The sequence below is a fragment of the Corticium candelabrum genome, chromosome 6 (assembly GCF_963422355.1).
Source record: "Corticium candelabrum chromosome 6, ooCorCand1.1, whole genome shotgun sequence".
NCBI lineage: Eukaryota > Metazoa > Porifera > Homoscleromorpha > Homosclerophorida > Plakinidae > Corticium > Corticium candelabrum.
The window spans coordinates 5,882,618-5,909,693 of record NC_085090.1 but is presented as its reverse complement, the minus strand read 5'-3'; the positions used below and the strand labels follow the sequence as shown (position 1 = coordinate 5,909,693).

General features: G+C 42.4%; 1 protein-coding gene and 1 long non-coding RNA gene across 4 annotated transcripts in view; one reads left to right on the top strand and one right to left on the bottom strand.

Moving 5' to 3' along the window:
* Positions 1–3,340: 3,340 nt before the first annotated feature.
* Positions 3,341–8,630, top strand: LOC134181649 (uncharacterized). Its single transcript, XM_062648914.1, has 12 exons — positions 3,341–3,368; positions 3,466–3,591; positions 3,656–3,781; positions 4,125–4,256; positions 6,237–6,362; positions 6,461–6,586; positions 6,659–6,784; positions 7,661–7,792; positions 7,854–7,979; positions 8,040–8,162; positions 8,221–8,346; positions 8,414–8,630. The coding sequence occupies exons 1-12, from the start codon at positions 3,359–3,361 to the stop codon at positions 8,464–8,466; spliced, it is 1,332 nt and encodes a 443-aa protein (XP_062504898.1). The 5' UTR covers positions 3,341–3,358; the 3' UTR covers positions 8,467–8,630.
* A 16,185-nt stretch (positions 8,631–24,815) lies between these two features.
* Positions 24,816–27,076, bottom strand: part of LOC134181137 (uncharacterized) — a 13,822-nt gene continuing 11,561 nt past the window's right edge. For all 3 annotated transcript variants that reach the window (XR_009970088.1, XR_009970087.1, XR_009970089.1), the window contains one exon: positions 24,816–25,120. This is a non-coding gene — a long non-coding RNA (uncharacterized LOC134181137). The remainder of the gene's footprint in view (positions 25,121–27,076) is intronic.

Sequence of the window (27,076 nt, the reverse complement as noted above, 5' to 3'; positions counted from 1 at the left end):
CACAGAGTAGTCCAACTGTGCGGGCTCTGTATACGCACCTTGTCAATGCCTGTCAACACCAACGCTTTTATTTATTTAAATACCAGTTACGGCAGGCGAGATGCTGTCAGGGAGGCACAGCAGTATTGGAAGAAGAATTCCATTTTGAGAGAAGCTTTTCGGGTACTAGAAATGACGACGAAGAGAAAAATTACGTTGGTATTTTAGACAGAAATTAATGGTACAGTGTTGTTTCTGTATCCTTTAGTCTGCTCGTAGATTTCTTATGCTGGTTCATGTTCTCACTGTGTAGACGTCGTCTCAGGTTCGACCGCTGTATTAATATTAAATCAGCGTTTTACGCGTACGCTTTCGGAAAGGGGAGAGGAAGAAAAAAGCGTACGTACTGTATACTCGTGAACTGCCGAAAGACCCTAAGTGAAAAGTTATTTACAATCTGCATTTACTTTTTCGATGTGAATAACAGTCATATTATACCAGGTAGATATAATACAAATAAATAAGATTAATTTTGTTTTGTACTCATACATGTAAAGTTTCAATATTGTTTACCATTTCCAACTGCAGTAAACATAATCGTTGCCCGATTAATGTAGAAACGACGCAGTTAGGAATATGCCGATGTTACATGTTATAGTAAGGATAGTTGTATTTCTGTATGGGACCCGAAGTAGATCACACTACCAATTCCACTGTAAATAAGATAGATATTAATTTGCAGTAAACATTGGCAAGGAGGTCGACAGCTTCTTCCAGTTGTGTAATTTATTTGAGTTATTTAACTTATTGTTGTGATACTTTTGTATTTGTATTTAATGTCGGCACATTCTTGTTACAGCTCTAGAACGATTAGCATCTTGCTACATGGAAATGAAAAACTTAGAAGAAGCAGAGCGGCTGATGAGGAAAAGCATTGAATTGGAAATAGAACTGGGAGAAGGTGATGCAAGCATTTCAATTGGTATGCGTTCGTTTTGTCTGCTAGATTACGATTTCTTACTAATTTAACGAACACATAACAATTTGCTGCATGATAAATTGATAGAGTGAAATGTTGTTGGTCGGGTAAAATCGACACCTCAATTTTAATGTTACATCGTTATAATAACTTCAATAAACTAATAGACTTTTTACATCAAATGTATGCAGCACAACTCTCCTCTACAAAATGCTATTTACATTAAGGCCAGACTAATTAAATTTCTTGATACTCGTATTCCCACGATCAGTTTTAACCTTAGTGGACTAAAATAATATTTGAATTGCGCACGCGCAGTAATATTTGTAAAATGAATTTTTACAGACATACAATGAGTACTTGGTGAGGACTCCGTAATTTCATGTTAACAGTACATGTGGTCCATCAACTATTTCCAGTTCCGCTCGACATCGACATCATTGTTTTTTGTGTCCATTCCTAGTTGACGTCTGTAAGTATTATAATGAGAACTACTCAAAAATATTACATTAATTTTTAAATTCTATTTTTTGCTCAGTTGGTCCAGTTTTCATGTCTAAAATATCCGAGCATCAAACATTTTAGTTGCTCAATTAATGTATGTATGTACTCGCCTGCAGCCAGAGGTTCTTACAGTCGTAATTCTAAACTCGTGTGTTTCATTCTCTAGCAAACATTATTTTATCGTAAGTCTTTTGACGGATTTCTTTGAGTATCTATTTTGAATGTGAATCGATCCGCGAGTTTTCAAACTAATCCAACTTATCCAAACTATACATGAGGTTTCAGATGAAGGATGTTTTAGGGCATCTTGTTGATGGCGGAGATGTAGAGCGGCTTCAAAAAGTGCAGTCAGTGGTGCCATATTCCTGCACCCGATAGCACGCAGACGACATTTTAGTGTGTAGTAACTTAGTGAGACGATATCTCACTTTCTGTTTGCGTAGGTCTTTGTAAATCAAGCTTTGCTGTATTTTGGGCATTATGTACATAAATTACACTATTTTCCGTCGAGAATGCTAGAGTATTGAAGAATGAAAAATCTGATCAAATATTTAAATCAACATGGCAACGCAGTACAACAAGCTACCATTACTACACAGGCATATTCGTTGCAAGGAACATACCTTTTTCATGATATATATATATATATATAAAGATTCATTGCTTATAAATTACAGGAGCAACGTCTGGTTTTGACGCTTTCGGTCGCCACGCGTAAATTAACAAGATGTCTGCCTTGCTTTTTAGGAATCAGTAGGACAAGCTACAGAAGATTTGAATTGAACCGAGTAGCAAGACAGTTTACTTACAGTTTAGTATCGTCCAACGTTGGAAGCCATAGGTCACATTGACAAATTCGAATGTTTGTCGCATATGTGATCCATACTTGAGGAAATACCTATGAGAATTGGAGGAACACCTGCAGGACCTATCCTTAAACAGCCACCGAAGGAATCCCGATAGAAATGGAATTGCTGTAGGTTGGAAGAGGTAGGAAAGCATGGACTGACGCAGACTCATATACCCACCCAATTATAATATCCGTCTACAGTCGTAATGGTATGCAGTAGAATATATGCGCTCTGTGTGACAGCGCGCTCTGTGTGACAGTGAGCCCTGTTACAAAATATTTTGTAATATTAATGGCTGAGAATAGAATTTGCTTTTTCCACAAACATTGAAATGAGCGTAACTGGAGGTAGAGAAGGGGTGGACTATATACCTTTATTTACAAAGTTTTACGAAAACAGTGTGCATGCATGACAGGTGGAAGAAATTGACAAACATTTATTACATTAGTAAATGTACTTGTGACTTCAATCATTACTAAATAACGCGCTTGAAATAATCCAATTTAAAAATGATGCATTATTTATGGAAGATGAAAACAATAGTGAAACTGGACATGTGACAGAACATATATAGAGTACGGTACGTACAATGTGGTCTTCTTCCATTTACTCGAACAACTGAGAACTGAGAACTACGTATTACTAACGTCGTGTAGTGTTGGAATTTTTAATTTGAGGACATGAATAGAAGGAATATATCGAAATTTATTTATCTGTAATCTACCAAACAAGAATTAATTAAGAGCAAAGTTTGATAACAAAATTTATTACAAAAGATGAGATGTTGGAAAATATAGTATTAGACATGATGACAACAACAAGCGGTAAAGAGAAGGCAAACACGATAATTATTCAATAGTCTGTGTTATAATGAAAGAATCTAGATTATATTACTTTACACAGAATTATTGCTATAATTGTTTTTTTAGCTCTACATAACCTTGCAGACAAATATCAAGAAGGGGGGAAATACGACGAGGCGATAAAGACATATGAAAAGTCGCTGGAGTTGAAGAGGCGATGCGATGACGGGAATCTAGGGGAAATGTCTTCGAGTACGTACGTGAAAGATGCAGCGATTTTTGCTTTCCTAATTGTACATGTTGGGATATTTGAAAAATGGAAATTATAAGTCAATGTTTTCTACTTTAGCTCTCATCAATCTTGGTCTCTGCTACAGAGATATCGGGAAACTTGAGAAAAGTTTAAGTTTAATTGAAGAGGCAGTCACAATTAGCCGATCATGGTACTCATCTTCTGATTACTTGTTGGCACTTGGTAAGAAATCGTGAGTCATAAAAGATATAAATACATATTTATTAACATTATCATATTTGCCTAGATATATCTCACCTTTCCTCTATGTACGATTTACTTGACAGAAAAAATGAAGCTTGGAAATTGGCAAAAGAAGCGCTGGATATTGCCAGATCATCATTACCGTCATCAGATCCTCAATTGACCGTGTGTGAGTACAGTAGTCTAGATTTTCTTGCTATCTTAATGATCTGTAGACCGCGCTTACTCCACAACATCGCGTCATCATTTTAGATGCTAAATCTATTGGTTTGACATACAGCTGTCTCGTTATGTTTCCAACTTTGTGACGATAATATTGAGAATGTGTCTGTCTATTCAACTAACGATAACAATTTTACTGAAACATTGCGACAAAATGAATAACCGTTACAGTCATGAAGAAAGCTTGAAACAAACAAATCTACTTACAATCACTGTGATATAACGAGAGTCTCTAGTATTTTGTTAGAAGTCTTATCAATGTCAGCCGCTTGCAACGTGATGTGTTACAGATATGCACGGTTTCGGTCATTCTTGTTTCCGGCGAGGAGACTCCAACGAAGCCATAGTGTGGTTTGAGAAATCTCGCCAATCGCTGCAACAACTACCTTCTTCACCTAAACGAGACGATCTCTTTGCAACAAGTTAGTATTGCATATCGTTTTGTTACATCCACACTGCGTGTCACTTGTTTTTCAACATCCTAAACGCATCGACCGGATAAGTACATCAAATGGTCTGTACTAATTAGTCTGCAAGTTTAGTGCGACAATTGTATTTTAACTAATTAGTCTGTAAGTTTAGTGCGACAATTGTATTCTATCTCGATCATAATTTGTTGGTTGCAAAGTAAGTTATCTTTAGCACCAAATTTTAATATCTAAATCATATTTTAAAAAACCATTAATAGATTTTCAGGAAAGACAATAATATGGATAAAACGCTTGCATTTGGATGACAAGATGTAAACTTGTTGCATGTTCTCTTCATGCGCGGACGTACGGAGTTAGAAAAATTTATATTTACAAGCAACGTGTACCATTGAAAAACTGTTAGACAATCAATCGTGTGTTACATATAGGAACTCGTGGTATGAAGTGTATAGAATAATCAGAAATATTATTAGGACTCTTATAAGAAAACGTTGCTAGAAATGTGAGGAACAAAATTTTTATAACATGTTTATTAAAATAATTATTTTCTCATATTACTAAGAAAGGTAAACACCAAAGTTGGAGTAAACAATTTGAAATGCACAATTTCGGAGATTACGAGGTACTTGTGCGTGCGTGCGTACGTGCGTGTGTGTGTGTGTGTGTGTGTGTGTGTGTGTGTGTGTGTGTGTGTGTGTGTGTGTGTGTGTGTGTGTTTGTGTGTCTCTTGTATGACATGGCGTCGCCCAGAGAACTATTTGCTCAGTTGCTGTTTGTCTTCGTTCGGTCTCCCTTAACTCTAACCAGCTATTGGGTGTCCAGATACTATAATTGAGGAGATATAGGCAAACATAATGGGCACTAAAGAGGGTTACCAGTCTTGTCTGCGGGACGTCGGTTTGATGGCGCCGCTCACATCAAACCTCTTCTGTACAACTGCAGAGGACTTGCATCCCTCTCATTCGGCACATAGAGCAACGGTGATGGTTCGAGGATCTAAGCAATAATTTTTGATCGACGTAGTGTATGCGATAGTGAAATTGAATGGCTGAATTTTTTGCGATGGCTGATGAAGACAGAAGAATGGATGGCTGGTGTAGACCAATGCATAGATGGCTCATGTGAACGGACGCGTAGATGGCTGATAAAGACGAGAAAATGGATGGATAGTGAATTAAGACGAGAGCGTGGATGACTGACGGTCGGCAACGTGATAGGAGAAGAGCAGAAGGGAACTGAAGTTCTTGCTTTTGTACTTTAGACATTTTTAACCTTTGCTCCCCAGTATTTGGGGGTGGCGTGGTCCCTGATGCGCCAGCTTCCCATGTGGGGCGGCGTGACCAGATACCTGGCAGCTGTATACAGTAGTATAGCAGTATTAGTGTGTGTGTGTGTGTGTGTGTGTGTGTGTGTGTGTGTGTGTGTGTGTGTGTGTGTGTGTGTGTGTGTATGTGTGTGTGTGTGTGTGTGTGTGTGTGTGTGTGTGTGTGTGTGTGTGAACATGGTTTTGCATTAAGAAAAATTCTTGAAAGTAAGTTGTGCTAACATAACAATCAATTCAATTTAAATCATTCATGCACAAAACATTCTGCGGACTGAAAATCAAGTTGCATCCATTCAACATGTAATAGTAAATAATTGAATCTGATAACGTAATTGCTATTACCTGTAGGTCAAGCGCTCGGTGGTTAGTAATTAGAGAAGCCGTATAGTTTTAGCAGATATGAGTGCTGATATTCGATATGTGGTGTTGGTACTTGAAACAATTCATGAAAGAGTAAAATAGATTTGCAAAAGAAGGTAGGGAAAGTACATGGGGTTTTAATTATTCTATCAAGAGTTATATGTTGTTTTCCAATGTAATAAACCTGCACGTAAAGCTTAATTAAGGATATAATGTTGAGATAAATAAATAAAAGAATCTAGATTATAGTAATTTACACAAAATTCAATATTATGATGTTATTTTAGCTCTACATAGCCTTGCTGACACATATCAAGAAGGGGGACAATATGACAAGTCGATAAAGACATACGAAGAGTTGCTCGAGTTGAAAAGGCGATGCGATGACGGGAATCTAGTGAAAATGTTTACGGGTACGTACATGGAAAGATGCAGCGATTTTTGCTTTCCTAATTGTACATGTTGGGATATTTGAAAAATGAAAATTATAAGTTAATGTTTTCTATTTCAGTTCTCATCGATCTTGGTTACTGCTACAGAGAGATCGGGAAACTTGAGAAAAGTTTGAGTGTAATTGAAGAGGCAGTCACAATCAGCCGATCATGCTCCTCATCTTCTCCTCGCTCCTTGGCACTTGGTAAGATATCGTGAGTCATAAAAGATATATATATATATATACATATTTATTAATATTATCATGTTTACATAGCTATATATCACCTTTCCATTACGTACGATTTACTTGACAGAAAAGACGAAGCTTGGAAATTGGCAAGAGAAGCGTTGGATATTGCAAGGGTATCATTACAGTCATCGGATCCTCAATTGGCCAAGTGTGAGTTCAGTAGTCTAAACTTTCTTCCTATCGTAATGATCTGTAAGGCCGCGCTCACTCACCCAACATCACGTGATCATTTTGGATGCTAAATCTATTGGTTTGATGTGCAGCTGCTTCGTTATGATTTCTATTTTGTGACGATAATCTTGAGAATGTGTCTATCCATCTGACTATACCAATATTACCGAACATTGCGACCACATGACTAGCCGTTTATTAATGGCGTTCTAGCTAGAGAGACAGGTAGAAAGCGTGGCATAATATAGAGCATCGCCGGGTCCAGGAATTTTTGAAAGAGGGGATCCACCGTTAGCAGTTATTTGTAGCATTACTAATTTTTTCTTTTCTAATTAAATCATTTGAAATTATTTAACCACGCCTATTGGAAAAGAGGGGATTGCAACCCCCTGAAACCCTCCTCTGGATCCGGCCCTGCTATAGAGTTTATGCACGTTTTATTTGGTACATTTTCTCAATTTCCACTCAACATGTCACCTAGTGATAAAGGAACGGCGGAGCGACTCGCAGGTTGGGGCGAGGCAGGGCATCCCAGTCTAGGAACTACGAGTCTATTGTCTGCTTTATAATATCTATATACGGCTCTCGTGTGCTTACAAAATAAAGCTTATGCTCAAAGTCGAGAGTCCCCAAGCTCCCCTGGATAGGTCGCCCTTGCTATAAATAGCATTATGTGATAAAAGATGACGACATTTCACTGACAGACTAAATTTTCAGGCACACACTATATCAATAACTCATTATAACATTCTAAAAAATCTATTTACAATAATTGCGATATATAACAAAAGTCTACTGTATACATTGTGCTAGAATTATGTTAATTGCAGCTGCTTGCAACTTACTATGTTACAGGTATGAACCATTTGGGCAATTGTTGTCGATCACGAGGAAACTGCGATGAAGCCATCTCGTGGCATTCGAAAGCTAGACAATTGTTGCAACTACAACGTCAATCACCTAAACGAGACGAAGACATTGCTACAAGTTAGTTTACATTTTCCTTTCAACATGAAGTTGGATTGCTGCAAATCAATGTAACAATTAGATTTGTATTTCTTGTCTTCCGACCATGACGAGAAAGGATGTTATGAAGAAGCTATAAAGCTGTGTTTGGAAGCACTAAAAATGCACCAAGAAAGTCATTCTCCTAATCCTCTTTATATCGCAATTGGTAGGTTAATTTATTATCAATCTTCGACACATCAGCTGGTTGTAATGTGAATGTGTGTAGGTACGATGCTGCTAGGTTCATATGAAATAAAGGCCTCAAGACTTGAAGCGTCTATAACCCATTTGCAATCTTCCTTGTCAGTTTTTGAAGACACACTACCTACTAGTTATCACACCGCAGATTGTGCGTTGATCTCTTTTCGTCGTTCCCTATCTGTGTCGATCTGATTGTATGTGTGCAGGTCACTTTTACCTTGCCACGTCGTTTCTTGTTATGAAAGAAGCGTCCCAATCAAGTTTGCATGTAGAGAAGTGTCTTGAAATACGGAAGACAATATTTCCAGTTGGTCATGGCAAGATAGAGGAAGGTGAGAAAACATGTCATACATTTATTCTATAGCGACCGATCTCTCTTTCCTACTATTTTGTTTGTAGCCGAGTGTCTCAAACAAGAAATTGAAGGGATGAATGAAAATGCAAGTGACTGACATGATATTCTTAGTTTGCTCATTAAGTATTATGCGTTACCGTCTGCATGTGTTCTTGTTAAAATTAATGCAACTGGTTGCATGGCGCACGAGGTTTGCCTGGGTCCGTGTATACCCACACGAACCCACTAAATATGCTCACACTGCAATTAATGAGATGAATATTTAGCGATGAACATCGTTATTGATTAGAAGATATATTCTGTTCTCGTATGTATAAGAGCAGAATTTGTATGGCAATGCTAGAAATCTGTAAAACTATGACCATGCTTATACCGGGTCTAATCATTTATTATGTCTCTATAGAACGTCTCTAAGCTCTCAAGTGCCGTTATCTAACCAAGACTTTTAGCGCAACCTAAGTCGCCTATTTATCATCTTCCTACATCTGTTGTAGTTTTCGTGTAGGCAGCACAAGGGCGTCACGTATACTATGAACTATATATAGGGTAGTTGCTAGCATCAAGTTTTTGAAAGCGTAATTTGTAAAATTATTATCTTATCTAAATCCATGCAGGCCCGTATCTAGGAGGGAGTCGAGGGATGCGGTTGAACTGACTCACTTCAGTCGGAAGTCCGCTCTTACCTTTATATATATATATATAAGACCAATATATATGCAATATTTGCACCAGATGACTTGCCGGCCGTATTCATAACCGGTGCCAAAATTGTGGCCTCAAAAGTTGTCTCCAGTACCTCTTATTAATTATCATTAAAATAATAGAGCGAAGTCCAAAACTCGAAAAATCAGGCGAAGTCGAGCAAACCGCTTTATTAAATGAATGCTTACAAATGTCCTATACAATGTTAAATAACTGTTTATCTGCGTCGATTCTGCGCATCTTAGACTAAGTTAGCCATAAATGCCAAGAATTAAAGACATTCAGGCCAGGCCTGGTAAAAAGTGCCACAGTGAGCCTCATGACCATGGCAACGACATCCTTACATGCGGATCCTGTAACTGCTAAAGTGCTGACATGGGTCCAAAGTTTCAGATGTAGCTAGATCGATTCGATCTAAGCAGCTTTAGACTCCAAAAGTCCTTTGACCGTAATGATATATATATATATATATATATATATATATATATATATATATATATATATATATATATATATATATATATAGAATAATTAGAATACAGCATGCTGACTTTGACTCGGATGACACAACTAAAGCACTAAAAGAACCGACCCATTAAATGCTCTATATACGCCCGTGTAGTCTTGGGTTCTTCGCTGCATATTGAGGCCGCATGTACAAGTTGCATGCACATTATAATATATGTGGCTTACACGAAATGTGCGAGTGAAAACGTTGTGTCAAGTATATTTACACGAGTTTACATTTAAGTCCGACCGTGTCTAAGCGCATGAGGAATGTAAGCCCGCGGAAACGAGCGTAAATATATGATATCGCATATAAACAGCGGCTTACGCGCATTCGTGAGCTTAAATTACTGTGACAAGGCAACCACGCATTACCATGGATTGTAAGTTAAATGCGGTATTGCCGCACATGTGAGCAAGGTTTACATGCAATATACATTCATGGTCGAAACGCAGTGGTTTGAGATCAGAAAATAACAGTCCATGTCTCATAGCTAAACATCTCAGCTGTGATACGTCACGCGCAAGCAATGAGAATACAGACATAAACCTTGCACTGCCACGATGTCGCAAATCCTAGATTTCTTATCGTATTGAAAACTGAAAAAAGCTATAGCTTAGGTGATCTTGCGTCGCAATTTGCTTCTCTCCCCCTTTAGGAGTAGGACATCGGAGTCATGCATTGTACTGTACTCTAAACATTGTTTGTGATGTACAGTGGATACGCTCACCCGTGGCCGTCGACGCGAAGTCACCGGTGGAAACCAGACCTCCTTCGTCGTGTCTACCTCGTATGTTTGTTAGCGGTCTCGCTTTCAATGAAGTACTTTCGCGATGTAACACGGTCTAGCACTATTATCAATTAGTCCACACGTAAATGTCAAGTCGAGAGAAATGCACACAATTACGATAATTTACACGTTGGAAGCTTCTTTCTTAAATACATGCAGAGCAGACTGCCAGTTTGCTCACCTGTCACATTCTAGCGTGTCTCGACGTGACCGTCTACATCTTCTTTCTACACATTCCAAATCGTTGACATTACAGTCATTACATAGCGATGTACCTCTGCACAATCACATGACCAATAGCACAACTCCTAAAGTGAGCTTGACTAAACTTTGACGCGTCTACTTCCACAGTTAAAATGTAGCATAATGGAATTTGAAAGCAAGTCACAGACAAAAGCTGCCAAGCTGCAAGTGCCACCTACCCAATGCTCTACAAAAGATTGTTCCCAAGACACAACGAAAACAGTCACACAACAAGCAGCAGTACAAACTAACAGTAACCCTTACTCACATTACTGAGAAACTGCTGGTGGAAATTCGCCAATATTCTCTCGTTCAGTCACGAAAGATAAATCAACACTGTATGAAATCCGAAATCTCATCCTCAACTGTTGCTATAGAATTAGGATGAGACTGCGGTTGCCCAAACGTGGTTTGCTCTCTGAGCAAAACTTCGGTCCACGTACGGTAACCAAACTTGAGACTGCACTCTCAGTCTGTCGATTATGAACGGTTGGGTGACTGTCCAACGGGACGGGCAGCAGCTAGCGAAGAGGAGCGAGCCTTCAGAAAACATGGGCGAAAAAGGGTGTTCGCCGAGCGCCCGGATGGTGTCTGCACGAAGATCCTACATCCTTAAAGGTACATTTCGGTCACATGCGCTAGTAAACTGCGCCCCGCATACACCTTTAATTGTTGGTTCCCAACAATCAAATTGAGACATTTGACGCATTTCCAGAACAAAATATGCTTACGTATGCTTTTAACTGACTAAATGATAAATTCTATCGGACGCGTATGTAACGTTTTCGATCGCGACTCCAACTTAGCTATCCTAGATCGCAGTCTGCCTAGCGTGCAGTTTGGTTCAATAGATAAAACACCTATGCACAACTTACTCATACTTATCAGACGGGCAACGGTTTTATAGCGTAATGCCGAAGAGGTTTTCTAGCCATCACGTGTAACATCACGTGACATCGACAGCATGTCTGCTACTGTTGTAAGGCTTTGTTCCGTGATTCCGCGAAAGCGCGGTGGACGACGAAACAGGTCTGGACGGCGATGCCGCTCGCCTTCGGATCCTTTTGTTGGTGTTCGTGTGCGGCAAACGACGTATGAACAGTTGACTTCGATAAAAGATTCTCTGTCTCTTCGGACTATGAACAGCGTTGTCCTACATCTTCTGTCAATTTACGAAAGTTGCAAGTTAGTAACGACATTTTCCAGTTCTCTAGTGTAGCCAATCGTGAAATTTATGTGCAGAAGTAGAAGAAGCGACTGTGCAGATCGAATTGCAAGTGACAACTCATTGGAAGACTCAAGGACAACTCCAGACTTGGGAGGAGATGACACTTCCAGCATGTTCATGCAACAGACATTTTGTATCATGTACTGTAGTAAAATTAACTACTTTTAGTAGTAGCTAATCAAGATTTGCCGCTTGTCCTCAGTTACCTCTACCCCAGTCTGACACAAACAGAGTTTGGGTTCTGCACAAACAATCAGACAGAAAGACTTCTTTACCAGATGACTGGTCATAGTTGTATGATGCTTTGTATCTGCAGATTTCTCTATATAACATCTACAATTTTTTCATAGCCAAGAGTAAACAGAAATACACTTTGAGGAAACAGAGGATACCCAACTAAGCTCCTTGGAGTCTGAAAGTGATTCTGCTGAAGTGAGTGATCAAAGAGAAACGTGTTTGAGCACAGAACAGTATGTTCCAATGCTCACTTTACATGCATTTCCCTTAAGAAATGTTTTATCATCTAGACATGAATTGCTGTTGTCCTTTCTCATTGACTCAGACTCAGATGATGAGGAATATGATCCTGATAGGTAAGAAATCGCAAGCCTGAACTGCGTATGTTGTAGTAAACTGCCTTTCACGTGTATCTCCATAGTGATGTATCGGAATATGAGGATGACTCATGATGGACGAACTAGATGCAAGCTTTCTAGATGATCCAGTCATGGCAGATGTTGCTTTCAAAAAAGCCCCAGAGATTGTGACAGGCAGTAGAGATGGTAAGAAACATTTAACACTGAATTGGATGCAGAGGAAATGTAGTGTCTACTTTCACACACTGTATCCCATTGTATTGTATAATTTATTATCCAATCTCTATTATCATAGGCAACAATTCTGAATCGTTTTGACAGCAAGCAGGCTAGAAAATAGTCCTGAATAAGCTGTGAATGAACAACGTGTTGTGTGTGATGTTGACTGTATAATCCAGCTTCTGGGCAAAACCTGCAGACAACCAAATTGCCAGGAATCAATTTCCTATAAAAAGAATAACGTAGGGTGTACACTGAACATCCAGTGGAAATGTCTCCAAGGCCACAGTGGCAAATGGAGCAGTTCCAAGAGATGCTACTCCAGAAATGGGTACCCTTTTTTTGTTAACAATGTCTTGATGGCATCTTCAATTCTTTTGTCTGGCAACAACTTCATCAAATTGCTCTTTTCTGTACATCGTTCAATCTGCAACACATCAAGACAACCACTTTCTATCAAGTACAAAGACATTATCTGTGTCCAACAATTCAAAGCTATTGGAATGAACAGAAAGGAAAAATTTTGTCAGCAATCGGTGATAAACCTCTGGTGTTAGTGGAGATGGACGAAATGATTGCCCAGGATTCTCGGCGCAATACTGTCTGTACTCAGTCATGGACAATGAAACAAACTGTATCATTGAACTACAGGTTGTAGATAAGAGAGAAGTGGACCTGAAGTCAGTACGGATGGAAAAGCTAGGGCATCAACGTGCTCTTGCAGCTCTGAAGGGTACAGTCAACATAGTTGAACTTGTCACCGATGCGTCGACATCTATTGCTGCGATGATGTGTCAGTATTTGACTGTCAGTCACAATTTATTCTAACTATGTGTAAGTTCTTTTCCTTGTAGCTCGGGACCTAGAGTACAAGAACATATTTCATTCGTTGGATGTCTGGCATAAGGCTAAGAAAATTGCCAAAACCTTGTCAGAGGTAACTGTTTTCATTGCTATAGTCATTTTGGTTATACCGCCACATTTAGGCATCAAAGAAGAAAGGAATGGGAAGTCTGAGAGAATGAACGCGTTCCATCATCAACCATTTCTGGTGGTGTTGTGCACAATGTGATGGTAATGTGGAGACATTGACGATACTCCACTAATTTCACTAATGAAAAGTTACAGAAATTTATGTCATTCTTCTTTTATTTAACTACATAGAATAGATGGGTTTCTGTTCTGCGCCATGTCAGCGGTGAGCATGAATGGGCTACAGGGCAATGTCACCACAGTACATTGATAGCTAACGATGTGAACGAACAAGGGAAACAGCCTATATCTGTTGACTCGGCACCAATGCAGATGCTACGTGACATTGTACTGAACAGCAGGTGGCTAAATACAATTGGGTACTATATCAGGTGCAGGTTCCATTTATACTTCTCAGTAGCATCTCTGTGCACTAGATCTCATGCTTGTTTATAGGCGCACTTGTTTACTAGAGAGCTACCATAACTTGGTCTTGAAGTATGCATCAAAGAGAACTTCTTATAGGTACAGTGGCATACGTGCTTTTTTGTATCTCTTTATATCATCATGAACTTTCCATCAGATACAAAGCATTCGGAGCACGCTGTTTGCTGGCAGCAATTGATCATAACCACCACATTACTCGGGAATACAAAGAGCACCAAAGTACTAGAGAAACAAGGTTCCACCGTAAATACAACAAGTCATCTGGCCAGTGCACAGTCACCAAAGTCAAAGTCAACAAAAAATACAGCTACTTACCTGAATTGATGAGAAGATGCCTCCAGATGCAAATGTCAGCGACAGGGACAATAGATGACAGAACACAAATCGCTGCAGAACATCTTTGTCACATTGCTCCTACAATAGCTCCAATACCACCACCTCCAACAGCAAAATTAATTCAGAGGCTAAGTAGTCGTGCAGGTAATCTGTTAAAAAGATAAAGATAAACACAACAGCAACTGAAAGCTGCAGCATCCTGTTTGTTAGGAGAGGCAGCATTGTAGAAGACTGGCATCAAGACTATAGATACCCAATGTAGCAGTGGAAGGTGGTGGTGGAAGGTGGTGGTGGTAGTTGGGGTCACGTAAAAATTTACAATTCTTGTCAATGCAGTATAATTTTTTTGTGTTAACAGACAGAGTCACCATGAAGAGAATTAACTTAATAAATTAATTACTCCTATAACCCATGTAATCCCCTGTAGGAGACGGATACCAGTGCCGTATGCAGCACACAGCACAAGAAGGAGCAACTCGACGGTTTCCCCGTCCAAGGTAGCCATATTGGCCTAACACATACTGTCTCTATGCTGCTTTCCGATAGCCGGCAGAAGAATAGTCTGGACGCAGGTTTAATACGTCAGCACGATATCTAATGTTAAGTTGAAGGACATCTGGATCTAGGACCGTTGAAAGGAAATACTGCTGGGTACTGGTGCAGTTAACAAGGCTACAACACACGTTCTCCCTGGCTGTTGGCATTTCTCTGCATCGCCCACACTTGCACCAATTTTGTGGAGATGGGTTGGGTGGCCCAGCAAATGGATGGTCTGGTTGTTCCAAGCTTGTTACAGGTAGCTCAGAAAATTCTTGTGCAAGTGGCAAGAGAGACCTATGTTGTAAGAGAAATTGTACCAGTAGGCCTTTTGTCTGCTCTCCAATAAGAGAACTCACATATTCCTGCAATTAGAATGTTACAATTATTGCTCTTCTTTTGTAGCAGTCAACAGCATATAAATGGAATATCTATTGCCACATGACCAAGACCATGGCAGAAAGAACTAAATCTACACAGCAGTACTTGTGAATAGACAAAAGCTCGGTCACCATAATGCACCACTACCACTACCACCACCATGCACATTATGATGTCATCACAGTCCATACCACAAATGCACATCGCAACTGCCATCACTACCACTTACCACAATGCACACACTCTGTCATCATCATCATCACCACCACCACCACAACACACAATTATACCAAAACACTAAACCTTTAGATAGTGTTTGTGTAGTTAAATTGTGTTCTTTATACTTTTAATAGTGCTTACAACATATGGAATAATTATAGAAAAATTATTGTAATATAGTTGATATTGAACAAAAGAAACGTACATCATGCAGATATCAACTCACCTTGACTTCATCTCCCGAATAGAAGCGCTCCCTCGGAGGAAGCTGACGATGGACAGCACTCGCAGATGACGGATCATTTGTGGCGTCAGCCTATATTTACAGGGGTTTTGGAGTTCCAATTTGTACACTCGTCTAGATCAACCCACCCTATTTGTGCAACACGTGCGGCTACAGTTACACAAAGGCGTGCAGTTGGTCTTGTTTGCCTTGCAAACGCATCCACAACCACTTGACCGCGCTCTGGCACCCTTGCTCTTCTTAGTGCAATCACAAATCACCTATAACCACGCAATTTTACCGCACACCGAAGGGAGCCCTGTCGTAAAAACTGGACTCAACTGTAACTTCGCGTTCCATCTCTCGTTCACTGGATGATTCTGAATCGCTGTTGCAAGTCACTTCCATCAAGGCAGCCATCGCTTCTTTGCCGCAAATGTTAGCGCGTGTTTCTGAAATTTTGCGTTAACGCATATCTCCGGAATGTCTCTTTAAGCCAAGTTGCTTGTGTTGTCTACATTAGATGTATTATAAGTATACAGAGGTAATGACACACTAGGAGACTAATTATTTCGACCAGCGTGCAAGATGCCTGGCAGACAACTTTATATGTTCCTCGAACGACTTGCTTTTCCACCGTCCCAACGCTTTGATGGTAGAGTCGTTAATGCCACGGGTTTTCGCAGTAGAAGCGGCACGAATTTGGAGGCTGTGGCCAGTGAACCCAGAGCAATGTAACACCTGCTGACGACAACGTCTGTTGCATCTCTTGCACCAGTTTGACACGGGATAGAGGACAACGGTCGCTGAAATGAACAGCGTCCCCGAACGAGTGCCCTTGACAGTCATGTATGCCAAGAGCGACGATACCGGGCAGATTTCATTGGCGCTCCGTGCAAGATGGACATCGGCACCGCGGCGAAAGGGGTCTGTCTTTGACTGCTTGAGGTGCAGACCTACAAGGGTTGAGTTCTGGTGACAGTAGGTTGGAATATCTTGAGATGTGAGGTGAGGTGCAGGGTCGACGGCCGACAATGATGACATGATGAATTCGTTCGCCCTTAGGAAAACGAAGAAACCAGTGCAGCAGGCTGCCCAGGGCATAACCGTATCGTATCTAAGAGGCTGCGGAGACCAGACAGCCTTGATCGTGGCCAGCTCTATCGGTGTGATGGAAAGGCGTTGACGGATGTGCCTTTCACTCTGCGTGCGGCGCACTCCACGCAGAACATTTGTTAGTTGGAAAAGAGCAGACGCAAACAAGTCTACACGGCCATATTGAATATACAAGTGACTTACGGCAGATAAGTAGCATTTATGGTCTTGTGCGTACGCTGCTGCTCCTTGAGAGCAGCGACAAAAAGACACAGAGTACGCTTGGACGTAGACAGTGGAAGAATTGAGAGTAATTGGCAGAATCGGCGGTACCGAGATTGACAGGTAGCGTACGAATTCAAAATCACCGGACCTAATCCTGACAAAAAGTGTCGACTAGACTTGACCTCCAGCCGGGTGAGCTCCAGTCGATATCCGACGGTTGCAGGAGCGCAAAGAATTGAACCGAAACTTGATCCTTCGCTGAACGTAGTGGTTGGTAAAAAGACAGCGGGCCGTTAATAGGTTGTTACGAAAAAGTGCAGCCGTGACATGACTAGATTTCCTTGGAATATGGATGGTCTGCCAAGTGAATAAAAGAAATGGGCTGCAGCAAACCTGAGAAGCCTCAGTAGGTGCATCACCAGCTTGCCGTGACAGTAGTTACGCAAGGCGAACACAACTATGGTATTGTCGCACCTGAACTAAATGCACTCGCCGTCCCACTGACGACCGCAAGCGACGCTAGGGAAAAGAACCGGCACGCACTCTTTTGCTGCGATAGTGCACTCGCGCCACGCCATAGGCCATTCCCATTGTAGCTAGTGCACGCGCTAGACAGCCCCACAACCCCATAGACCCAAGGCGAACAAACTCATTCGCAGCGTTGGGACTTCAAGACAAAGTAAGTAGAGAGCACAAGCCATTTCACAGGACCAACAAGGCATCCCACCACAGTACATCTGCTGGCGAGTCACATTCAGCCGAACCCAGTAGTGTAGGCGCTTGACGCGGCAAGATAAGTCGATAAGGCGGCGAAGGAAACATATGCCGGCCTTGAAAACCAATGCAGCGTGCTGCAGGGTTCCAACCAACGATAAAAGTTCTCTCTCTCTCTCTCTTGGTGCAAGAGCGACGACCAAGCCTACCACTGAACATTCAACAAGATCGTTGTAGCTTTGCTTGCAGGAGGCAGATTGTAACTGCATCCAAATTTGGCTGCATTCACAGAACTCAAGCCCCTTCAGTATTTTTGCGGCTACTGAAACCCAAGGCATTTCCACAGGCAAAGCATTGTAGCCAAGTTCTCGGCGCAATCGCTGGAGTACACCCCTCCGAAAAGAGAAAGTTGTAGTGACTACCGGGTGTGACACCTCTGCAATACATGCATGATCCAAAGAGCGTCTGCCACGGCCGAGAATACCTTAGACGCCGAGAGAAGACAGAAGGGGAGAGCACGGTCAAGCTGGACCACGCCAAACAAGTGGCGGTTATTTGGATGTATCAGGATTTGGCGGTAAGCACTCATTATTTCGAGCTTAACTATCAGTGCTCCAAGATCCAGCTGCAAAAGACACCGCGCTGGGTCATCGACACGAACATAGGACAGAGAGCATAGGTTCGTAGTGATGCCTTCGTTGACACTGGCCAGACGAGATGAAGAGAGATCTATGATAAGGCGCCAGCGCCCGTGTTGGTGATTCCTAAGTACCAAACCGATCGGGTTTGCCTGAAACGTTGACACGCCAAGATTCACTGGACCGAACACATGGGATGCTGCAACCTCAGCTCTGAGGTAGCTGTTGACGACCGACGAGTTTGCAGTAGCCGAGTGCATGTTTCGTTTTGCTGATTTGCACTTAGCATAGCCGTAGGCGAAGCAGATCCTGAAACCGTCTGTTCGGCCATCCAGTATGTAGTTAGCAAAAGACTGGTCCGCGTAAGACGCGAGCTCCAGACGCCATGCTACCGAGTCTGACTGCGGTACATGGACAAAATGGCGACAGCTGTCGACGGCCAAGAGGTCAGGCAAATAGCGGTACTGACTGCCACGCATGTTGCAATCCTGGGCGGACGAGTGTGTCATACCTGTGAGCGTAGAGTGATATATATGACATTTTAACTACCGTAGCGTAAAGAGAGCAGCTAGAGACAACTCGGACTGTACGACTAAGTGATACGGTAAAAACACGTGATATATTTCTATTTTCTACAGAACAGCAGGAATGGTTGAACTAAAAAACCTGCACATGACAGAATGCACATGCGATAGTATGTTACCCCCATAGACAAAGTCCGCTACCGCGCTGGGGCCGTGGCTGACCCACTGCTGCCGAGCTGCTTTTCCCATTGAGGTTATATCCTGCTCACGGCCACGCCTCTGCAATCTTTTGGAAGCGGATGAGCTTGAAAATGGATCCGGGCACTCTGGCAGCTTGTGAGAGCGTCGACATCGCATGCACACATGACGGTACACGAAGCGAAGGTGTAGTTACGGCAGACAGGCTTCTGACCGGCAGAGCCTCTCATAGACCAATTGTGCTGTTCGAACGCTCTACATCGTCTTCTGTTTAGCTTGTATAGGGAAGCAGCTGCAGCAGAGATGGCTCTGGCTACAAAGCACACGATGAGGCAGAGTTGTCGGCTTCCAAGCACTTGTGATCGTGTGCGTTCCTTTATAGGCTACGCCCACCTCTTGGGGTTTCCGGGCAACCTGGAAACATGCTTAGCTACGCCCCTGAGCAGTCTCGCTAGGTTTCCAACTTGGTGATGACAATCTTGAGAATGTGTCTACCCAACTAACGATAACAAACTAACGGGACATTGCGACAACATGACTAGCGGTTCAGCAATGGCGTTCTAGCTAGAGAGACAGTGTGAAAGCGTGAAATACTGTAGAGTTTAATGCACGATTTATTCTGTATCCCTTCTCAATTTCCACTCAACATGATAAAGAGACGGCGGAGCGACTAGCAGGTTGGGGGCGGGCAGGGCATCCAAGTCTAGGAACTACGAGTCTATTGTCTGCTTCAGAGCATCTATTTACGACTCTGGTGTGCTTACAAAATAGAGGTTGTGCTCAAAGTCGAGAGTCCCCTACCTACCTTCGCTATGTCCCCCCACTATAAATATCGTTATGAGATAAGGAGATGAAGACATTTCACTGACAGACTATATGTTCAGGCACACACTATATCTCTCACTCATTATAACATTCTAACAAATCTTTTTACGATAAATGTGATATATAACAAAATTCTACCGTATAGATTGTGTTAGAATTTTATTAGTTGCAGCGGCTTGCAACTTACCATGTTACGGATATGACCCTTTTGGGACTTTGTTGTCGATCACGAGGAAACTACGATGAAGCCATCTCGTGGCATGAGAAAGCTAGACAATTGCTGCAACAACAACATCAATCACTTCAACAAGACAAAGACGTTGCTACAAGTTAGTTTACACTTTCCATTCAACGTGAAGTTGGATTGCTGCAAATCGTACTAACAATTAGATTTAAATTGCTTGTCTCTCAACCATGACGAGAAAGGATGTTATGAAGAAGCTATAAAGTTGTGTTTGGAAGCAATAGAAATGCAACAACAGAGTCATTCTCCAAATCCTCTTAATATCGCAATATGTCAGTTAATTGATTATCAGTCCTCGTCGTGCACATCAGCTGGTTGAAATGAAGGCCTCAATACTTGAAGCGTCTATAACCAACTTGCGATCTTCCTTATCAGTTTTACAAGACACACTACCTAATAGTCATTACACCGCAGATTGTGCGTTGATATCGTTTCGTCGTTCGTTTTCTGTGTCGATCTGATTGTATGTGTGCAGGTCACTTTTGTCTTGCTGCGTCGTTTCTTAAAATGAAAGAAGCGTTCCACTCCAGTCTGCTTGTAGGGAAATGTCTTGAGATACTAAAGACCATTTTTTCCAAGTTGGTCACGTCGAGATAGAGAAAGGTGAGAAAACATGTCATACATTCATTCTCTAGTGAACGGTCACTTATTTCTGCTATTTACTTCTAGCCGAGTGTCTCCAACGAAACATTCAAGAGATAAATGAAAACGCAAGTGACTGACATAATATTCTTACTTTGCTGATTATGTGTTGCCGTCTGCTTGTGTTCTTGTTATAATTGATGCAATTGTTTTGCATGGCGCACAAGGTATGTCTGGGTCCGACTCCCAGCTGTCTACTGCGCGTTATCTAACCAAGACCTATAGCTCATGCTAAATCTTCCTATTAATCTTCCGACATCTGTTGTAGTTTTGGCGTAGCCAGCACAAGGACGATACGTACCATGAGCTAGGGTAGTCTCTAACGCCAAATTTTTGAACACATGTTTTGTGAAAATTATAATTTTATCTAATCTCGGATTCTTCACTGCGTATTGAGGTCGCATGTATCGCGTAACGCCGTAGATTACGTGTGGCTTAAACGCAATTTATGAGTGAAGACGTTGTGTACATATATTTACACGAGTTTACATTTATGTTGACCGCATGTATGCGTATGAAAACGAATGTAAGTGCACAAAGACGAACGTAAATATACGGTATCACATGCGTGTATAAACATCGGCGTACACGCATGAGCTTACATTACTGTGACAAGGCAACCAAGCATTATACCATGGAGTCTGCATGCGGTATCGCTGCATATCAGCAAAGTGTACATGCAATGTATACATCCATTGAGTGGTTTGAGATCAAAACCAAGCAGTCCATGACTCGACATAGCTAAAAACCTTAGTTGTCACATGTCACGCGCAAGCCATGAGAGTAAAGACATAAACCTTGCACTGCAAACAGTCGCAATCATAGAGTTCTCATATTATTGACAGATAAAGAACTGAGACGTAGCTTAGATGAAACGGTGCGACGTTGGGTACGCGAAACTACTGCGTACGTCTGTTAGCGGTCTAGATTTCAATAAAATACTTTCCCAATGTAACACATGCCTAACTCAGCTAGGAATACTATTAGTTTATAAGTATAAATGTCAAGTCGAGGAAAATGCTCAGTCATGATAATTTGCTCTTTGGAAACCTGTTTCGCAAACACATGCAGCCAGTTTGCTTACATGTCACATTCGAACGTATCTCGATGCAACCGTTTACATCTCTTTCTACTCATTTCAAATCGTCGAAAAAACAGTCATAATAGAGCGATAGGCTAAAATGATTTGCTTTCAAATTCTATTTGCTACAGTGGAAAAGGGTGCATCAAATTTTAGTCTAGGCGTTGCGCTTTTATCACGTGGTCAACAGCGCAACACCAGACGGCCTTGATCGCGGACAGCTCCATCGGTGTGATGGAAAGACTTTGACGGGCGTGGCCCTCACCCTGCGTGCGGCCCACACAACGCAGAACATTTTTTAGTTGGGGAAGAGCAGACGCAAACTAGTCTACATATCCATATTGAATATGCAGGTGACGTACGACAGATAAGTAGCACTTGATGGTATAGTGCGTAAGCTCTTGTTCCTTGAGAGCCGGTACGAAAAGACACAGAGTACGTTTGGACGTTGGCAGTGGAAGAATTGACAATCTTTGGCAGAATCGGCGGTACGGAGAATGCCCGGTAGCGTACGAATTGAGAATCGTAGAAGCTAATCCGGACGAGAAGAGTCGAATAGCCTGGAACTCCTGTTGGGTGAGATGCAGCCGATGTCCGACGGTTGCAGGAGCGCTAGCAATTGCACCGAGACTTGATTCGGGGCTGAAAGTAGTGGTTGGTAAAAAGAGCAGGCCGTTAATAGGTTGTTACCAGACAGTGCATCCGTGACATGATTAGATTTCCCCGAAATATGGATGGCCTGCCAATTTAATGAAAAATGAGCTGCAGCAAACGTGAGAGGCCTCAGCAGGTGCATCACAAGCTTGTCGTGATAGCAGTAGTTACGCAAGGCGAACAAAACTTTGGTATTGTCGCACCGGAGCTGATGCACTCGCCGAGCCATTGACGACTCCAAGCGACGCTAGCGAGAAGAACTGGCACGCACTCTTTTGCTGCGATAGTGCAGTCGCGCCACGCTATAGGCCATTCCCATTGCAGCCAGTACTCGTTCCAGACAGCCCCACAACCCCATAGACATGAGGCGTCCGAACTCATTCGCAGGGTTGGGGCTGCGAGACAAGAGCACGTATAGAGCAAGTGCCATTCCACTTGACCGAGAAGGTATCCCACAAAAGTAGATCTGCTCGCGCGTCAGTACTCAGTCGAACCCAGTAGTGTAGGCGCTGGACGCGGCAAGATAATTCGATAAGGCGGCAAAGAAAACATCTGCCGTCCTTGACTACCGACGCCGTGTGCTGCAGGGTTCCAACCAACGAAGGCAGCTCTCTCTTGGTGCAAGACCGACGACCAAGCCAACCGCTAACTATTCGACAGGTTCGTTGTAGCTTTGCTTGCGGCAGGCAGATCGTACCTGCATCCGAATTTAGCTGCAGCCCCAGAACTCAAGGCACGATGACGGCCCCTCCAGCATTTTTGCGGCTACCGGAACCCGAGGCAGTTGCACATGCGAAGCGTTGTAGCCAAATTCTCGGCGCACTCCTTGGAGTTCACCCCTCCTAAAAAGGAAATCGTCCAGGTTGTGAATACCGGAATTGGTCCTTATGCAATACATGCATGATTGAAAGAGCGTCTGCCACGGCCGAGAGTATCTTGGGCGCCCATCGATGGCAGCAGGGGAGAGCACGGTCAAGCTGGACCACGCTCAACAAGTGGCGGTCATCTGGGTGTACCGGGATTTGGCGGTAGGCACTCTCTATTTCAAACTTAGCTATCAGTGCTCCAGGATCCAGCTGCCAAAGACACTGCGCTGCCTCATCGACACGAGCATAGGGCAGAGAGCATAGGTTCGTAGCAATGCCTTCATTGACATTGGCCAGACGAGGTGAAAAGAGCTGAACGATAAAGCGCCACCGCCAGGGTTGATGGTTCTTAAGTACCAAACCGATCGGGCTTACCTGAACTGTTGACACGCCAAGATCCACTGGACCGAACAAAGAGGATACTGCAACCTCAGCTCTGAGGTAGCTGTCGACGACCAACGAGTTTGCAGCAGCCGATTGCATGTTTGGCTTTGCTGATCTGCACTTCTCATAGCATGGCCGTAGGCGAAGTCGATCCTGAAAGTCTTTTAGGTCATCCAGTATGCAGTTAGCAAAGAACTGGTTCGCGTGAGACGCGAGCTCCCGACGCCATGCTACCACATCTAGTGGTGAGATGCAGGATACTAGTATACGACCAAAAGGACGACAGCTGTCGATGGCCAAAAGGTCAGGCAAGTAGTGGAACTGACTGCCACGCGGGTTGCAATCTTGGGCTGACGAGTTTGGCATACCTGTGAGCGTAGTGATCTAAATGACATTGTAACTACCGTAGCGTCAAGAGACCAGCTAGAGACAACTCGGACTGTACGACTAAGTGATGCGGTAAATACATGTGACACATTTCTATTCTCTGCATTGAGGTTGCATCCTGCTAACACCAGACCTCTGCAGGCTTTTGGGAACGGATGAGCTTGAAGATGGTTCCGGGCACTCCGGCAGCTTGTGAGAGCGTCGACATCGCATGCGATACACGTTGGGTAAAGTTGGGTACGAGAGACTACCGTGTATGTTAGCGGTCTAGCTATCAATGAAATACTTTCGCAATGTAACACGGTCTAGCACTATTATTAATTAGTCCACACGTAAATGTCAAGTCAAGAGAAATCCACGCAATCACAATAATTTACCCGTTGAAAGCCTGTTTCCTAACTACATGCAGAGCAGACTGCCAGTTTGCTTACCTGTCACATTCTAACGTGTCTCGATGTGACCGTCTACATCTCCTTTCTACACACTCCAAATCGTCGACAATACAGTCACTAGAGAGCGATAGTGTACTTCTGCACAAATCACGTGACCAACAGCGCAACCCCTACCGTGCGCTAGACTAAACTGTGATGCGTCTATTTCCAAAGTGACACCGTAGCAAGACAGAATTTGAAAGCACTTCATAGACAACAGCTGCCAAGCTACAAGTACCATCTACGCAAAAATCTACAATAAATTTACGCAAAACACGACAACAGTCACACAACTAGCAAGATGACTAGCAGTACAAACTAACAATCACCCTAACTCACATTACTAAGAAACTGCTGGTGGAAAGTCGCCAATCTCATCTTGTTCGGTCACAGGGGATCCATCCACACTGTATGAAATCCGCAGTCTCATCCTCAACCGTTGCTATAAAATAATGAAAAAGCACTACAGTGCTAAACACTAGGCGTGGCTCATGCAGACCAACTACACTGACAGCTGTTGCAGGCACACACAGTATTGGCAAGCACACACACACTCGCGTCTTGGACACTTAAATTGAAGGAAGTACCACTGCCCCAACACTACAGGTGACTCAATTGTTTAACAATTATCAACAATTTAAATAATTAACAATTAATAATTACTAATTTTAATAATTGTTTAACAATTATTTATGTTACCAATTGTTGACATAAACATATATGCATACCCTAGTACCTCGTTTAGGTGAATGCAAATGAGAGACAACATTATGTGTAGATTGCTAAACACAAGAATGCAAGCACATGTTTCTACGGCTGGCCGTGAAAGGACAGACAGTCGCATGATCAAATGGAAGTAAATCAGTTTCTTGGCCAGGAAAACTGACCAACTGACTGACTTATGTCGTTTTGTCGCAGGTTTGCCTAATCTCTGTTCGCTATGTTACTCGAAAGTCAGTACTCAGGAAAGTCATGCATGACTCCACCTACTGCAAGCTGCAACAAAGATATGTTCAGATCACACCAGGGATAACAATGAGCGCATGCTATGCATTCCTGAGTTAGTTACATGGTTGTTTCCGTCGAGTCAATCATCATTTCTGGTAAAACAATTACTGTAACCCTAGCGCAGGCCTCTGTATTCAAGACTGCTTTCTGCAGTCTCCCCTCCCTTTACGTGCAAAAAAGCAGTCCCAAGAAGAAGATCTGGTACAAGTTGCCTTCACATGCGTGCCTAAATTACATCAAAATCAGGGTAATGTATGCGTATATGCGGAGCCGACGTTGTTTAGAATCTCCAGCTGATAATGTTGCGTGCATCAGTGCATCAGTACTGGATGATGCCACTAGATCTAGACTAAAGGTCAAGTGATCCAACTAGACGATTTGAGACCTTGCTTTTGTGGCAGCTGTTTAGAATGTTGTCGAGTTTGTCGTGCCTCGATGTCTATTCCTACTGCAGTCAGCCTGTTTACAATGTTTGCTTACCAAGAAGGACTGTAGCAAGTTGCATTTTTTTGGAAATTTCTATCTGTACAACAGACGGTCTTCCATGGAGATCTGCCAACGCTGTGCTCAGTATGTGTTAAAGCTGCAGCAGAATTGAGGGTGCAAGCACATGACAGTGGAACTGGTATTTCAGTCATAAAAAGCAGACAACCAGCATCACAGCAGACGCATGACACCTTTTAGTGCCTTGAACAAGAAGAGTCGCCCTCTAGCTACGCTCACACTGGCTCCTATGTCTTGGAACATGTGTAAAGCCAATGAGTCATGGAAGCTGTTTCCCTGTCATTGTGCACTATACTATGAGCTGAGCATTCTAAACAACATCGGTTACACATGTGTGCACACAAAGCATGATTTCGAGGTATTATGTGCGTATGCAAAAACATCATGTACAAGGCCCTCTTCTTCCAGTACGCAAGACCTGGGTATGAGGCTACCACAAGAGCATGCACCTAGGGCTAATAAATATTAATTAAAAGACAGGCAGCAAAGCACAAATTACAATCTGTGACTAATAGACATGCATGCCACAGCCACCATTACAAGGAGTTTCATACTTGCATTACCGATAGTCTTGCATAGACAGACCCCATTTTGCTATGTCATACTTCCGAGCTAAAATGGGTTTGGTGAACAGCCTTTGATGCCACTGTGTGCTACGTAGCCAGAAATCTGTTATCTAAAGACCAGATTTGGTTTCTTAAACGGTTTACTAAAGACCAGATCATGGACCTTCCATCAGATATCACTCACTCTGGGCTGTCTGCGGTCATTTCGGATGTCAAACAGCAAGTAGCTTCAAGTATGTTCGTATCCATCCAGCACATTGAGATTCAGTCTCCATTGTGACACAGCACGCGTCAATCATGCCTGCATGAAATCAAAGCCT

Coding starts and splice junctions, on each gene's coding strand:
- LOC134181649 (XM_062648914.1), top strand. Junction 4,257..6,236: donor AGACGATCTCTTTGCAACAA/GTTAGTATTGCA, acceptor ATGTTATTTTAG/CTCTACATAGCCTTGCTGAC. Junction 7,793..7,853: donor AGACGAAGACATTGCTACAA/GTTAGTTTACAT, acceptor TGTAACAATTAG/ATTTGTATTTCTTGTCTTCC.